This window comes from Notolepis coatsorum (genome assembly GCF_963971535.1).
Source record: "Notolepis coatsorum genome assembly, chromosome: 9".
In the NCBI taxonomy this organism is placed as follows: Eukaryota; Metazoa; Chordata; class Actinopteri; order Aulopiformes; family Paralepididae; genus Notolepis; species Notolepis coatsorum.
The window spans coordinates 43,842,231-43,858,120 of NC_140173.1; the positions used below are offsets into that span (position 1 = coordinate 43,842,231).

Here is a 15,890-nt window from a genome sequence, read left to right on the forward strand (position 1 = left end):
AAAAAAAAACAATAATAATAATAAATTTAAAAAATTTATTTGCAAAATCAACTCTGCCTCTCTTTGTTAACTACAACAAGCAATGCTGTTTGTTATTTAAGATGAGGTCGGACTCGGCACTGGGCTGCTTTTATAAAGCCTCAAATCACGGCTTACAATATTTCATGAAAGCAAAGTGTTTCATTTGTCTAAGATTTAAAAAGGTTTAAACTTTACAGCACTGACAAAGTAGAACAAAGTGCTGTACAAGTCTCAAAAAAAAAAAAAAAAAACGTATTTATTATAATTTTTTATTTTTATTTCGAAGCTTCGAATTAAAATCGAATCTCGGCCCCGAAGCTTAGAATTCCAAAAAAAATTGAAGGTCAGCCCTATTACGCACACAGACTCTTGTCTGTTTACATTGTGCCCTCCAGGAGAAACTACTAGACATGGTTCCAAAGCTGCATAATCCTCCAGCTGGATATCAAAGCCCGACATGAGACTATAGAGACTGACATCACTGAGATATTTGCTGTCTAAGAACGACAGGGAAACCTATTAGCTTGCAGTCAGTGAGTGCTGTTGTTTGGGTAGAGGGCACCCTGGGCATCTGCAATGAGAGGGATGGAGGGAGGGAGGGAGGGAGGGAGGGAGGGAGGGAGGGAGGGAGGGAGGGAGGGAGGGAGGGAGGGAGGGAGGGAGGGAGGGAGGGAGGGAGGGACAAAAATAGAGAGATAAAAACAGAGTGAGAGAGAGCCAGAGAGAAACAGAGGGAGATATAGACAGAGAGAAACAGAGTGAGAGAGAAACAAAGTGAGAGAGACAGAAATAGAGAGAGGGGGGAGCAAGACAGACGAGAGAAGTGAGAGTAAGAGAAACAGATATACAAAGAATATTTATATAGAGAGAGAGAGACACACACACACAGATCAGATAAGAATCCCATCTGTGGGCGTGTCAGCGAGAGAGATGAGATAAGGCCTTGTGAACACCGTGGTGTCGACTGGGCCGAAGGACGTGAACAGAGGGGTCGTCCGGTTAACTGAGGCTAATGTGAGGGTCCGAGGTGTAACTGTCTGTTACTCTGCTGGTGACAAGCCATAACCTGTAACCTTCCATTAGCGGGACAGGGGTGTGTCGCGGGCAGGGGTGTAAAGTACTTGAGTAATTGTACTTTGTTACAATACTTAAGTACTGTTTTTAGGGATTTGTACTTTACTTTACTTTACTCAAGTATTATTAGGTTTGTATACTTGTACTTTTACTCAATTACATTTCAGAGGGGAAAAAACATACTTTTTACTCCTACATTTAAAATGCAGACCTACAAAGTACAAATTTCACAGGTCCAACTATTTTAATTAGTATATTTGTTTCTCTGGCCAAACTAACGTTAACGTTATTAATCATGCAGCCGCACTTTATTTAAAAACAGCCAATCAAATCCCCATCAATGGAAATTTAACCCGCCCATACCCCTGCTGATTGGTCCTTGTGCAAGACTAGAAAGCGGGGATCATTGATTAAACACCTGCTATCAGAAGAATACAGTCAGAGTGACAAGCTACAGAAGATGGCCACAAACCATAGTACGTGTGATGAACAGGACGAAACGGAACATTTCATTGCCCCGGAATTAAAAAAAAAAGTTTTTAGCTAGATACTCTGACTTTTACTCAAGTACGATTTTGAGACGGTACCCATACTTTCACTTAAGTATAATTTCTGGGTACTTTTTACACCCCTGTTCGCAGGACAGGAGAATGATGTCCCCTGTGTTGCCGGGCGAAAAACGCTTGCTCTAAACCTTGGAGTAACCAACGGGTGTAAAGCCTGAAGACAGCTCAGGTCCAGTCAGCTCAGTTGTCGGTCACATAGTATAATCGATTTTTAACCCTTTCACTACCACATTACAGAATGTTAACCTTTCACTACCACACTACAGAAGGTTAACCTTTCACTACCACACTACAGACGGTTAACCTTTGGTAAACCACACTACAGAAGGTTAACCTTTCACTACCACACTATAGAAGGTTAACCGTCTGTAGTGTGGTAGTGAAAGGGTAGTGAAAGGGTTAACCGTCTGTAGTGTGGTAGTGAAAGGGTTAACCGTCTGTAGTGTGGTAGTGAAAGGGTTAACCTTCTGTAGTGTGGTTGTGAAAGGGTTAACCTGTTGTCGTGTGGCAGTGAAAGGGTTAACCTGCTGTATTGTCGCAGTGAAATGGGTTAACCCTTTGGTAGAGTGGTAGTGAAACGGTTAAATCATCTCAACTTTCTGGCACTCGTTGCATCGTCCTATTGTGTCCTAAACCCTACCCCTCTGGCACTTTAAGCAGATTAAAAAAACACACACGCACACACACACACACACACACACACACACACACACACACACACACACACACACACACACACACACACACACACACACACACACACACCCTCTCACACACATGCACACACACACGACAGCCAACAACTTTACAATGACCATTTCTAAACAGACTTCTCCCTCTGCAACATCTGTGCCTTTATGAAACCTGATTAAAGCTAAGAATTAATTGACAATTTGATTTGATGTTTGTCCTTCTTCACCACACCATGTGTCTTGTAACCTGACCCGCCAGATGGTCTGTAACACAGAACCATCTGGGAAGTCGTCCTTTGAAGCTGTTTGGAAAAGGGCCGGCACTCCTCTTTCAGTGAAGAAATACCCTCCAGTTCTGATAGAACTGACTCATGCTAAGGCGGTTAGGTGGTCGAGCGGAGATTGCGTTCGTCACCAGCCCCGGAGCTGTGAGCTTGGTTCGCCTGTTCGAATCCAGCTCACAGCTCCGGGGTTGTCACCAGCTTGGCTGGCCGTCTGCACTGATACAATTGGCTGTATCAGAGGGTGGGAGAAGCTGGCGGGGTGGGTCCGGGTCGTTGTAAACAGCGACTCCTACAGTTCGGTCGGGGCGCCTGCTAAGCGCGGATTGGACGTGAGGGGGATAGTGTGGTCCTCCCACACGCTACGCCCTCTCAATGAGAATCCGCGCTGCCAGGTGAAAAGAAGCGGTGATTGGCTGGACGTGTGTCGGAGGAAGCACGTGGTAGCCTCCACTCTCCCAAATGATCTGACTGTGGGGGGTAAAGCGCAGCGACCAGGAAGGGACTGGGAATTGGCATACGACTAACATTGGGATGGGAGAAAATCGGAGGAAAAAATGGAGGGGGAAAAAGACCAATAAAAAAAAAAAAAAACTGACTCATGCTGTCGTCACACCTAGACCACGCCTGTCAGCAGCCGCTCGTTCCTCAAAGCTCTATGGGCACAAGTGCATAGCTTGAAGCCTGAGAAGATCAGGGTATCTGCAGGTGTCAACAAGTTCAATTTAATACTTTTTAAGACTACTTAGAGCAGGCGGCTACAATTTAAATTCTCACACGTTCCGTACAAGCTCTCGCCAGACGCACCAAGCTCCCGGTAGTCCCACAAAAACAAGGACTAGAATACAAAAACATTTAATATATTTCCACATTATTTCATCTCCTTTTTTATATATCTTTTTTTTTAATACCTTAAATTGAGAATTATGAATTTAATACTTTTCACAACTTTTTAATACCCCACAGATACCCTGAAGATAGATTCTAGCATGATCTTGCGAAGTCAGCTGCACATCTTGGGGATAATGCGTGTATGTGTGTGCCATCAACAAAAAATCACATCATTGAAGAGAAGCACACGCTGTACTTTGTCGATATGTCCCTACAGGTAACCTTTGTATGTTGGTAATAACATGTAGATCACGTCAAACATAAAAAAAAACCCAGGTGTGAATGTGTGTAACTGTCTGCTGAACGGGAGCATATAGCCAATATCCCCAGGGTAATAATACAGCTTAACTCAAGTCTCCTGATGTCTCAGTGCAGGATTCTACTTACAGTAGCTTCTCAATTAACACATTCGGTAATGAACTATCCAGCCGAGTCTCAAATCCCCCATTTCCGTCCTGCTCCCTCCTAATTCTAGAAGTTAACTATCCGTTAAATGATATCACTTCCTACACTCCAAAAAAATAAAAATTACTCACTAGTTCCTAGAAACGTAATCGTTATTTGTGCTCCCCTGATGTAATGTGTTGCTGAAGATGCCTAATCGCAATACAACCCTATAAGTTAGCCTGTGATTATCATCAGAGAAGGTACTTCGATACTTCCTCCCCACTGATGGAGAATAGACAGATAAATACCTAGGCCACAGGCTAATGAGAGTATTGAGAAAGGATGGCAGTCCCTATGTGAGACAGCAGCCTCTCTCTCTCTCTCTCTCTCTCTCTCTCTCTCTCTCTCTCTCTCTCTCTCTCTCTCTCTCTCTCTCTCTCTCTCTCTCTCTCTAGTGCTATTGATCCAAGCGTAAGAGTACAGACACCAGGGGAGGGGTGACATCCCTCACAGCTAAAGTTACAGCCCGTGCGTTTGTGTGCACGTGTGCGTGTGTGTGTGTGTGCACACATGTGTGTGTGCGTGTTACAAGGCCAACAGTTGCATCAGTTCAGTGAAGATTGCAACCCAGTTGCGGTATCGGCCTTGGCACTGCAATCACTTACACTGTGTGAATAATATACATTCACACATAACACATTAAGGACAAACACATATGCACACACACTCCCTCTGACACACACCAACTTTACAATGACAATTTCTAAACAAACAAAGACCTCTCCCTGACGCGACCTCTTATGAAACCTCAACAACTTCTTTCTAAGCAAAGTCTGTTACCTTCGCCTCCGACCGGCTCGAACATCCCAAACTGCTCCAGGACTTTGATGAAGAGGCCCATGACCACCAGCACGGCAATCATCTCCAGCCCATCCAGACTCAACATCTTTGGGGTCCGTTTTCTCTCATCGCCCAGAACTCCTCCACCGAGCCTGGCCGAGCCTGGCCAAGCACGAGCCCTAAAGCACCCACTAAGTAAGTCCACATGCACCGAACCTGATCGATTTGAACAACTTTTAACCACAGCTGGCTGAGCTTTTGTCAGCTTTTTATCCGGATCAGGCTGGTTTAGTATTCCAAGTTTGTATTGAGGTAATTACTACCTTCGCCCAAGCTCAGTCAACCCCTGTTACCACCTGGTGGGGGCTGGACCAGCCCAGATACTCTCCACACCCAAAATCTGTCTAATCAAGTCCTAGGTTTGGGTCTCTCCTCTCCTCTCCTATCCTCTCCTCTCCTCTCCTCTCCTCTCCTCTCCTCTCCTCTCCTCTCCTCTTCTCTTCTCTTCTCTTCTCTTCTCTTCTCTTCTCTTCTCTTCTCTTCTCTTCTCTTCTCTTCTCTTCTCTTCTCTTCTCTTCTCTTCTCTTCTCTTCTCTTCTCTTCTCTTCTCTTCTCTTCTCTTCTCTTCTCTTCTCTTCTCTTCTCTCCAGACTTCGCTGTCGAGTGGAGGAATCTGGGGGATGCACAGAGTCTGTGAGTTCTTTGGCAGTGGTTGTCGGGAAGCATGTGTTATGAGGGGAAAGGAGAGAGAGAGTGAGATGAGGTGGGTGAGGAGAGGGAGCAGAGAGAATGAGATGCAAGAGGAAGAGAGGTGGGAGATGAGGGGGAGAGAGGGGGGGGGAAGAGAGGGTGAGAGACAGAGAGAGAGAGGGGGGAGAGAGAGAGAGACAGAGAGATAGATAGATAGAAGGTGGAGGGATACATAGAGAGAGAGAGGGAGATAGAGGGAGATATAGAGAGAGAGGGAGGGAAGAAATGGAGGGAAAAAGAGGGAGGGATGGAGAGAGAAATGAAAGGATAGAGAGAGAGGGGGAGACAGCGGGAGAGAGATAAGAATGGAGAGAGAAATAAGAGAGAGAGAGTTGGAGGGGGTAAGAGAGGTGAGGTATGCCCTCCCTCTCCGGTGACACTACTTTCATTGATTTGCCTAATGTGGTTTCCTAGGTAACAGGAGGAGAGTGTGTATAGAACCAGACCTGACAACTGGGAGAAAAAAAAAACTCTTTAAAGCAGGGCTTCATCATAACATGTTACTTAATGTAGACCAGGGGTTCTCAACATTTTGTATGCCACGACCCCATTTTATTTAGGATTTTCTTTGGCGACCCCACACTTAATGTATCGCGTAATTATTATAATTAAGGAATATCAAAATAAAAGCACACGTTGTTGAACTTGATCATGCATATTTATTAGAACATTTTATTACAGCACTATGTTATCAATACACATTTATAAAACGAGGCATATTTAAAAAAAAAAAAATAATAATAATAATAATAATAATTAAATTACTTTCCAATGCCCACTGTCACCTACCCACGACCCCACTTTGGTTAGCGACCCGTAGTTTGAGAACCGCTAATGTAGACATTGTCCTCCTGTCTCGATGTCTGCTGGTCAATGCAACTTGGTAAATAGGTTGCTGTCAGAGTGTGTCTGGCCAAGGATTCCTGGCTACTGGGATTGATTATAGGGGAGCAAAATGTAGCTATTAAGGCTTACTGTACATACTTGCTGATGCTGGATTTTTGGTGACGGCGTAAAATATACCAAGTACCTGTCAAATCAATCTCCATCAAATGAGGATCCTCACTGTGCTCTCCTTCAAAAGTAATCTCAAAAGTTAGCCGCTATCCAACAGACTGCTGCGGTGAGCGAGTTGAGACATCGCTCTCCCGTCTTCAACAGGAAAAGGAATTGACAAATCATTGTGAATGTATTTATACGTCTAAACATTATATTCCCATGGAAGGTTTCAACTTGACACAAGGCAGTGATCACATTGGACACCTTTTTGAATGTGTCTGCGCCTTTTTTCAATAGTTTCCAATGGTTTTGTTGTGTGTTTTTAAGTGCCGCTTTTTCCGGGCGTTCTAAGTTGAAAAAGTTAAAATTTTAGCCCCCGGAGTGCACCGACGTCAATGTCACCTCCTTGTCGACGGACCAATCAAATCAACTCGAGGGGAGAGTTTACAAATTGGAGGTATCTGAAGAGAAATCGACAGCGAGGATGGAGGAGAAGCAAATTTTGGCAGTTTCTGCATTCATGCCCGTTGAGTTTCCATGACAACAATGCAGAAGTTCAGCGACCGTGGGTGTTGTTTTTGGACCGAGCAGGGAAACGCTGGTGCCATGCCGGCCTATTGTCCGATCCAATCGCAGATTCAATAATGACTCTCTTGTAACGTATGCGCGTCCACTACGTCCTAAATACCGCCTCCATCTGTCAGCCAGCTGAGAACCAACAGCCGGGGACTAACAGTACAAACATTCATTCATCCCTTCAGCCTCTCCGTTCCCAACAAGGGCTCGTAGGGAGTGGTTGGTGTAATAAGTCCTGAGCAGCAGGTTATTCTCTTAAAAAATGCTTTTTATTTCAATTTTTTTTTATAAATGTTTTTATTTTATTTTATTTTCAGACATAGAACAGCACAATACAGTACAATAACAATAATAATGACAATGGCATTAACACTTTCCCGGCCACTTGGATGCGTCTAATATCCGGGCCATAGGGACCATGCACACGGGTACAAGGGCCAAGGTGGTAACCCCAGACGGCAACAGTGAAGAATTTGACATCCTGGCTGGAGTGATGCAAGGGGACACCCTTGCCCCCTTCCTTTTCGTCATAGTCCTCGACTATGCGCTCAGGAAGGCCAATGGACGGGAGCAGGAACTTGGTCTCACAATAACCCCAAGGAGATCGAGACGACACCCCGCCATAGTCCTAACAGACCTTGACTACGCGGACGACATCAGCCTGCTCTCTGACCACGTGGAGCAGGCACAGGAACTCCTGTGCAGAGTGGAGACGGAGTGCGCCAAGGTTGGCCTTAGGCTAAATGCCAAGAAAACCGAGGTCATAATGTATAACATCCTCCCGGATCATCCACCTCTAAGGACAACAGGAGGCTCTGCTCTAAAGGAAGTCAGTGATTTCAAGTACCTGGGCTCGTGGGTCAACTCGTCCGAGCAAGACCTTAAAGTGAGGAAGGCACTTGCGTGGAGGGCTCTGAACGGCATGACCAGTGTGTGGAAATCCAACCTCCCCCGTCAAATCAAGCTCAACTTCTTTCATGCAACAGTTGAGTCTGTCCTTTTGTATGGCAGTGAATGCTGGACCTTGAAGCCCACCCTGCAGAAGTCCTTGGATGGGTGCTACACCAGAATGATGCGTGTGGTGCTCAACATCAACAGGGATGAGCATGTCACTAATGCAAACTTGTATGGGGGGGTGCTAAAGGTGAGCGATAAAGTGGCAGTCAGGAGAATGAGGCTGGCAGGTCACTGCCAGAGACACCATGAGATGCCAACCAGCAAACTTGTGCTGTGGGAACCAACACACGGGCATCGATCACGAGGACGTCCCACATTAACCTACGTGGACGTACTCAGGAGAGATGTGGGAACAGAAAGCACCGGCGAGCTAGCCAGATGCATGGAGGATCGGGATGACTGGAAGCACCGATGGAGGGCCCGTCCGAGGACGACCTAGATAGATAATATCACTCAGTGCAGACGGCCAGCATATCAAAACAGACTTGCATAGTTCGTGAGGCTGTTTGTAGAGCTAAATCTATACTTTATCTGTCCATTCTCATTGTCAATTGAGACCATAAACCGTCCCTTCAAAATGGCTTAAAGAAATAATTTTTTCATCAATACGTTCTCATTTTATAGCATCTTGAATATAAGCGTTATAAGGGATTTTGGCTAGGATATTTCCTGGAAGCCGAGATACAGGCCGCTAAGCTACTAACGTTAAATCCAATGGCATTTCGGATATACAGAAGCTACAGTTTCTTATTCTTATTCGTGACCTGTCCTGTCTAAATGTTTAAATGTTTAAATGTTGAGCGATTTGCAGTGTCAAATTAAATACAAGTATTTCTATTCTATTCTATCTATTCTATTCAGTTAAAACTCAAACTGCATATGATCGGTATTGATGGTCCACCATGAATGCATGAAGGGGGGGGGGGGGCGGGGGACGTCGTTTCTGATTATTGATTGATTACCAATAACCGTGTTAGCCTCAGTAGCCACATTCATTGATCGGCTGGTTGAGTATGATAACAAGGCCTGATCAGCGTGTAATTTACGTGAAAAAGATCTTACCGGGTGCCGGTTGGATCCCCCAGAGCATTTCCCAGTTATCGATCGCCATCTGGTAGATCGATATGTCCATTGGCTGATGATAAATTCCTTTACTGCATAGTGAAATCCGCGTCCCAAAACGTATTCCAAGCTACAGGCTATAGGCATTGCTTCAGGTTAGTAGAAAACTACATTGGAAATCCAGAAAAAACAAGACAACTTCTGCCACAGGGAACACTGCATTATCGAGATAGCGCCCCTAAGAGGATCTGGCCGGTAATGCACTTTTTCTAATTGAAAGAGTAGGGTACATCTGCAGTGCTGCTCGGCGACCTTGAATAGGTTATTAAAATGGAATAAAAGCCAAAACAACCTTCCCACGGACATGTCCGTGGTCGGTCCACAACGGGTGGATTCGAAACACGGATATATACGTGGTCGGGCGGGATTGTGTTAATAATATCGACGATACCAACACTGACCGTAACAGGAGTAACAATGACAATGAACATAATAGAAAAGGGGACATGGACGATACATAAATCTTAACACATTCCCGGCCATTGGGGGCCGTCTAATCTCACGCTATACGGCCAGCATTTCAAAACAAACTTTCATTGTGCGTGAGGCTGTTTGTAGAGCTAAATCTATACTTTATAGTATTGCTATCTGTCCATTCTCATAGTCAATTGACCCCATAAACTGTCCCTTCAAAATGGCTAAAAGAAAAAAAAATTCATCAATACGTTCCCATTTTATAGTGTCTTGAATATAAGCGTTATATGGGATTTGGTCTAGTATATTTCCTGGAAGGCGAGATACAGGGCGCTAAGATAATAACATTAAATAGAATGGCGTTTCGGCACTACAGAAGCTAGAGCTAAAACTCAAAATGCATATTGTCGGTATTCATGGTCCACCATGAATGCATGAAAGGGGGGGGGGGGGGGGGGGGGGGCGGGGGACGTTGTTTCTGATTATTGATTACCAATAACGGCGTCAGCCTCAGTAGCCACATTCGCTGATCGGCTGGTTGAGTATGATAACAAGGCCTGATCAGCATGTAATTTACGTGAAAAAGATCTTACCGTGGGCCGGTTGGATCCCCAAAAGGATTTCCCAGTTATCGATCGCCATCTGGTAGATCGATATGTCCATTGGCTGATGATATTATTCCTTTACTGCATAGTGAATTTGGCGTCGCAAAAGGTATTCCATGCTACATGCTACACATATAGATTCCAGCTAACAGGAAACTCCATTCAAAGTCAAGAAAAATAAAAGACCGTTCTGCCACAGGGAACACTGCATTATTGAGACAGCGCCCCTACGAGGTAATGCACTTTTCAGAATTCCAAGAGTAGGGTAAATCTGCAGTGCCGCTCGGTGATGTTTAGTAGGTTATTAAAATGGAATAAAAGCCAAAACAACCTTGCCACGGACATGTCCGTGGTTGGCCCTCTACCGTTGGATCCAAAACACGGACATTAGGGATGCCCCGATCGATCGGCCAGCTCACTGTTTATATGAAATGTCCCAGTAAACTATATAGTTCACTGAGGCGTTGTCTTAACGTTATCTAGCCGGCTAGCAGTAGCTACAGATAGCTCCTGATATCAATGTCTTATAACATTAAATGTGTATTCGAGCCCCTGGCTTGCATCGCAGTCACACAAGGGGCTAGCTGAGGGCATGCTGAATGTGATTTGACCAAAGCAGAGTATACCTTAGGGCCCAGCTGCAGCGCCGGAGAATCCTGCTGCAGCTGGAGGCTACTCGAGTATACACACAGACAGTGGAGCTGTTTGCAGATAGCGAGCATTTTGACTTGTTGCATGGTGGCGATGTCTCGCAGATAATACAACTACAAGTATGATTATATAATATATATATTTTATAAAAAAAATAAAAAAATAATATATATATATATATTTTTTTATAAAACCAAAAACGATTGGTATCGGTATCAGCCGATATGGCTCATAGACGATCGGTGATCGGTATCGGTGGCAAAAAACGTGATCGGGGCATCCCTAACGGACATATCCGTGGCCGGTCCCGAATGTGTTAATACAAACTTGACAGGACACAGACAAAAAAATTATAAAAAATAAAAAAATAAATAAACATGGCTCAGGTACAAGCGATCAAAAACAAGTATAATGGGAGTGGCCTTTAAGGAGTCGGCTCCCAGCCAGTGTTATGACCATTAGACAAAGATAGACTGTGTGTGTACGGAGTGTAGGAGTGTGTGGACTTTGTAGATGCGTGTTTTACCTATGTGTGTGTGTGTATTATGTGTGCTTTATATATGTGTGTTCTACCCATGTGTGTTTGTGCGTTACCTATGTGTGTGTTTTATGTGTGAATGTTTAATATGACTGTGTATTTTACATGTGCATGTTTCATGTGTGTGAGTGATGTGTGTTCAATGTGTGTGCATGTGTGGTGAGAGCGTGTGTATGTGTGCGTGTATACAGTAGCGGCTCGTACTATCTACTGTTGGGTGGTCGCAGCCGGGGGTTCATGTTAGGTAGAGTTGAAAATGTAATGCTCTGAGATGCTCTGGAGCAATCTCTCTCTGTCTCTCGGATCAATCCAATAAAATAATTAACACATGTATATGTTGTCATTTTAAACAACTCACCATTCATTCATTATGCATCAGCAGCAGCTAAATTAATGTTATAGTTCACAACACAGCAGCGTGTTTTGAATCGCTAGCCTATTATCGTCTCAGCAAGCACAGTCAATACTTTCCGTAGCCGCATTTCTCGGAGACAGCTGTGTAGCGAGAGAGAGAGAGAGCGAGAGAGAGAGAGAGACTCACTGTTTAGTCGAAACGTCCAGGGCAGGAGGGCTTGATAAAGTGTATAATCCACTGTTGATGTATATCCAGACCACTGTCCATGGACCGCGGAACCGGTATGGCCAGTAGGGCCGTGGCCCTACCAACTTTTGGGGTGTAATTTTTTATTTTTATTTGTTTTGCTCTGCGCAGTTTTGGCGCCCTCCTCTATATCTGCAACCATTATTATACCATGAGCCTCAGCTTTAGGTGTTCACAGTCTTTCTTTCTTCTTAATTTTCTTTGAAAGCAAATTTGCACATTCTTTTATTGTTTGTTATTGTTGTTATTATTATTATTATTATTGTGTGTTAGCTAAGTTGTTTATTCATTTTAAATCTTTAGTGTGCACTTTACATTTATTCTTAGCTCTTGTTCTTGCTTGTAAAAAATAAAGGTGCAGTACTTTACTGTATAACTGTTAACCCTTTCACTGCCACACGATGGAGGGTTAACCCTTTATTATCACACAACCGACGGTCGTGAAAGGGTTAACCTTCTGTGTATTGTCGCAGTGAAAAGGGTTAACCGGTTGGTAGCGCGGCAATGTTTTGATTTGATTTGGGGGGGGGGGGGGCAGTGGTGCACCTCGCCTAGGGCGCCAAATGTGCTAGGTCCGCCCCTGGGTGTATCAAACTCAAACATTATGTAAACATTAATAACATTAATAACTTTAATAATAATAATAATAATAATAATAATAATAATAATAATAATAATAATAATAATAATAATAATAATAATAATAATAATAATAATAATAATAATAATAATTAATAATAATTAATAATAATAATAATAATAATAATAATAATAATAATAATAATAATAATAATAATAATAATAATAATAACATTAATTAACATTAACAGTCAAATGTATATCAGCAAATACATTTACGTTCGCGCAGTGTGCAGTGATCTAGTGCTGCAGGGATCTATCAAAGTCCAATCAACCAGATGACCCCGCTGTTCTTGTAGGTACAAAACGGATACAGGGAGAAGGTACATCTCAGAGAAATCGGTCTGTTCATTCCAAGTGGTTCAAGGACCACAGATGGCTAACGTTTTGCCAAACAAGAGCAAAACTGTTCTGTACACAATGTCATCTTTGGACAATGAAAGGACTCAGTTCTGGTTTAAGCAAAACCAACGAGAATGCATTTTCAGTGCTTGGATTTCAAAATTGGAAAAACGCTGTACATGCCTTTAAAAAACATGAGAGTAGCAAATACCACAGAGAGGCCATGGACTACCACCAGGTACACGTTTCCTACCAACGCCCTACCAACTTTTGGAGTGTAAAAAAAATAATAATAATAATAATCTTTAATTTTTAATTTTTTTTTATTAATTCATTAATTTGCCATACCTATTCAAAATGCGTTCCGCGGTTCATGCCACTGTCCACTATCCAGACTGCATCCGCCATATAGCTTGTTAGCCAAGTGTTAGCTGTTAGCACCACACAACACAAGTACTTTGATGATTTCTTTGTCCATTTCCGCATCGAACAGACTGCAAACTACCTGGCGTTCTATCGCCATGCTCTAAGACAAACTCTAACCTTAACCAACTTTGAAAGAGTGCCTAAGCTTAACCGTCGAAAGAACTTGCCGTCACGCTCTAAGATAAATAGCTGCATCACAACCTATGACAACACAAGTTACACAACAGAACAGCTACAACAGAAACTGACGTCGGCCAATCAGAGAGCGTCTCCGCGAAATGCGGCTACGGGAAAAAAAACTGGCATCGGCCAATCAGAGAGCGTCTCCGCGAAATGCGGCTACGGAAATTCTAGACGCTGCTACGGCTGCTTGCCTAGACCGCTTCAAATCGCGCCCGGCTTCCAACATAATACATCATATTTCAACGCACAGCGCGTTACGCACTGATTGGCTGCGACGGATACAGCGATGACGCACTCAGAGCGCTATTGCGTCTAGCCCGGGCGAGAAATACGGCTAGGAGCCGCTTGGAGAAATGCGGCTATGCGCAGTGAGTCACTTCCTGTTCAGGAAAACGATAATTTTCTTATTTGATATATTAACGTTATATTGTGCATTGGAAACACAAACATACTTAAAATGAGTAAATATTATTAATTTTAAACATGTTTATATTATTTATAGGGCTATAAAACAAAAAACTAATTTTTTTTTCTTCTCTCTCTATTAACAGGGGGGTCGGCGCCCGAGCGCCCCCAGTGGCCAGCCGCCACTGCGTGTATATGTAAGCACCTTTACAGTAATTATGGTTCCCTCAGCAACGATGTCAGCACAATCAAATAAAAACAAGGCAGCATTGGTCTATAGGGGGGCTCAAACATGGCATCGATAGAGGAATCGATAGTCACGGAGGCATGCGATTCCAAGAATCTGACAATTAGGAACCGGCTCCCAACTGGAACCGTTTTTCGATTCCCATCCCTATCGGCAGGTGCTGGCCACCTGAAACCAGCACCTTCAAACCTAATTGAATCGATTGAAATCTAATCTAAATCAAATCACACCAGATAAATCAGTTAAATTCTTGATCCTGATAATCACTTAAACCGCAAGAATGGATTAAAATGTGTTTATTGTTATTTGCACTTACAAACATACATTCTGGAATAAAAAGAAGTAAAATAAGAACAGTTAAAATGTGCAGGAAAGGTCATAAAGCCCAAGGGCTTATAAGCGACCCCCCTTTTAAACCTATATAGAATAACTACACAGCAGCATGCGCTACTGACTGCTGGGAGAGGGACCGTGGGATGCAGTGGATCAAACCATTCAAATGTGGAGGGCAGGGGGGGACACAATCTTTGGAAACTTAAAAACTTGCTATTAAGTGTCATTGCGTATTATTAATTTGATTGAAATTACGTAGTTATGGTTACATTTATATATTAGGGGGGGGGCATATCATATTTTTCATATGATCAAAAAGTGGGGGTGCAAAAGCACACGTTTGCTCCCCCAAGTTCAATAGTGGGGGAGCAGGTGCTCCAAATGCTCCATTAGTCAGGCGTCTATGTCCATAGTCCCAAGAAGTGGGACAACAACAACAACCTCCAATAGCAAACACGCCAGTGAAACGTCTTAACGTCTAGCCGACTCTGATCGAGTGAAGAAAATAACTCAGACCACATGTTGAGATAAGAGACTCTGTATAGGATTATTAGTAACTGTCTAACTGTACATATGACTGTTTACACTAGTAACTGTTTACCTGTGTAGACAATTGTCTCCACCAGTGATTGCCTTGGTGCATATATATCTGTCCCCACTGGAGGGCGCTCTGGGCGTAGCCACCCAGGTATTCTACCTTAGGGCAACTATAAAAAGAAAGGTGCCCACCCCTTTCGTTCTCTCCCCCAGTCTCTCAGTAAGAGAGGACTCATATGTTAATGCTCCCACCATGTGAATAAACAAACCAAGCCAGTTAAAGGCTAAAGACTGGAAATCATGCCTCTTGACCACATTATTGTCGCCCTATAGCCGGATTCTGTTAACGGGTTATGGGCCCAGATAACGCCGGGGCGAAATAGTGGAGGTACTGTAGTAAGCTTAGCTGAAGTTATAGGCTAGGATAGCACCGGGAGCACCGCGTGGCTAGTCGCTAGGCCAACAAGAGTAAAAGCTAAGCATACCATTAACGAAGAAGATGAAAGCCAAGAAGACCCACAGGAGAGCCAAGAAGGCAGCAGCCGGGAGTCGCTGGAAGGCAGCGACCAAGAGACCCGAGGAGGCGGCGCCGGGGGAGACGGAGCATGCTGAGCACGGCGGAGGCGAGGGGGAGAACCCCACCTCGGAGCGCGTGGCGCCCGCTGGGCACGGCGGAGGCGAGGGGGAGAACCCCACCTTGGAACGCGTGGCGGCCAGAGGGAGGAACAAAGGGCCACCATTCAATGGAAAAGCAGAGAACTATGAACTCTGGGAAGAGCGCATGCTATGCTACATGCACGGTATGGGGCTGAA

General features: G+C 44.0%; 1 protein-coding gene across 4 annotated transcripts in view; it reads right to left on the reverse strand.

Moving 5' to 3' along the window:
- LOC311234015 (A-type potassium channel modulatory protein KCNIP2) overlaps positions 1–15,890 on the reverse strand; it is a gene marked incomplete at both ends in the record, with an annotated part of 932,082 nt that overhangs the window by 146,287 nt on the left and 769,905 nt on the right. For 2 of the 4 annotated variants that reach the window (XM_084321100.1, XM_084321097.1), the window contains one exon: positions 4,753–4,858. The exons of the other annotated variants lie outside the window; for them this stretch is intronic. In XM_084321100.1, the coding sequence (XP_084177226.1) occupies positions 4,753–4,858 (106 nt within the window). Of the gene's footprint in view, positions 1–4,752; positions 4,859–15,890 lie in introns of those variants that run through there. 4 annotated transcript variants of the gene reach the window in all.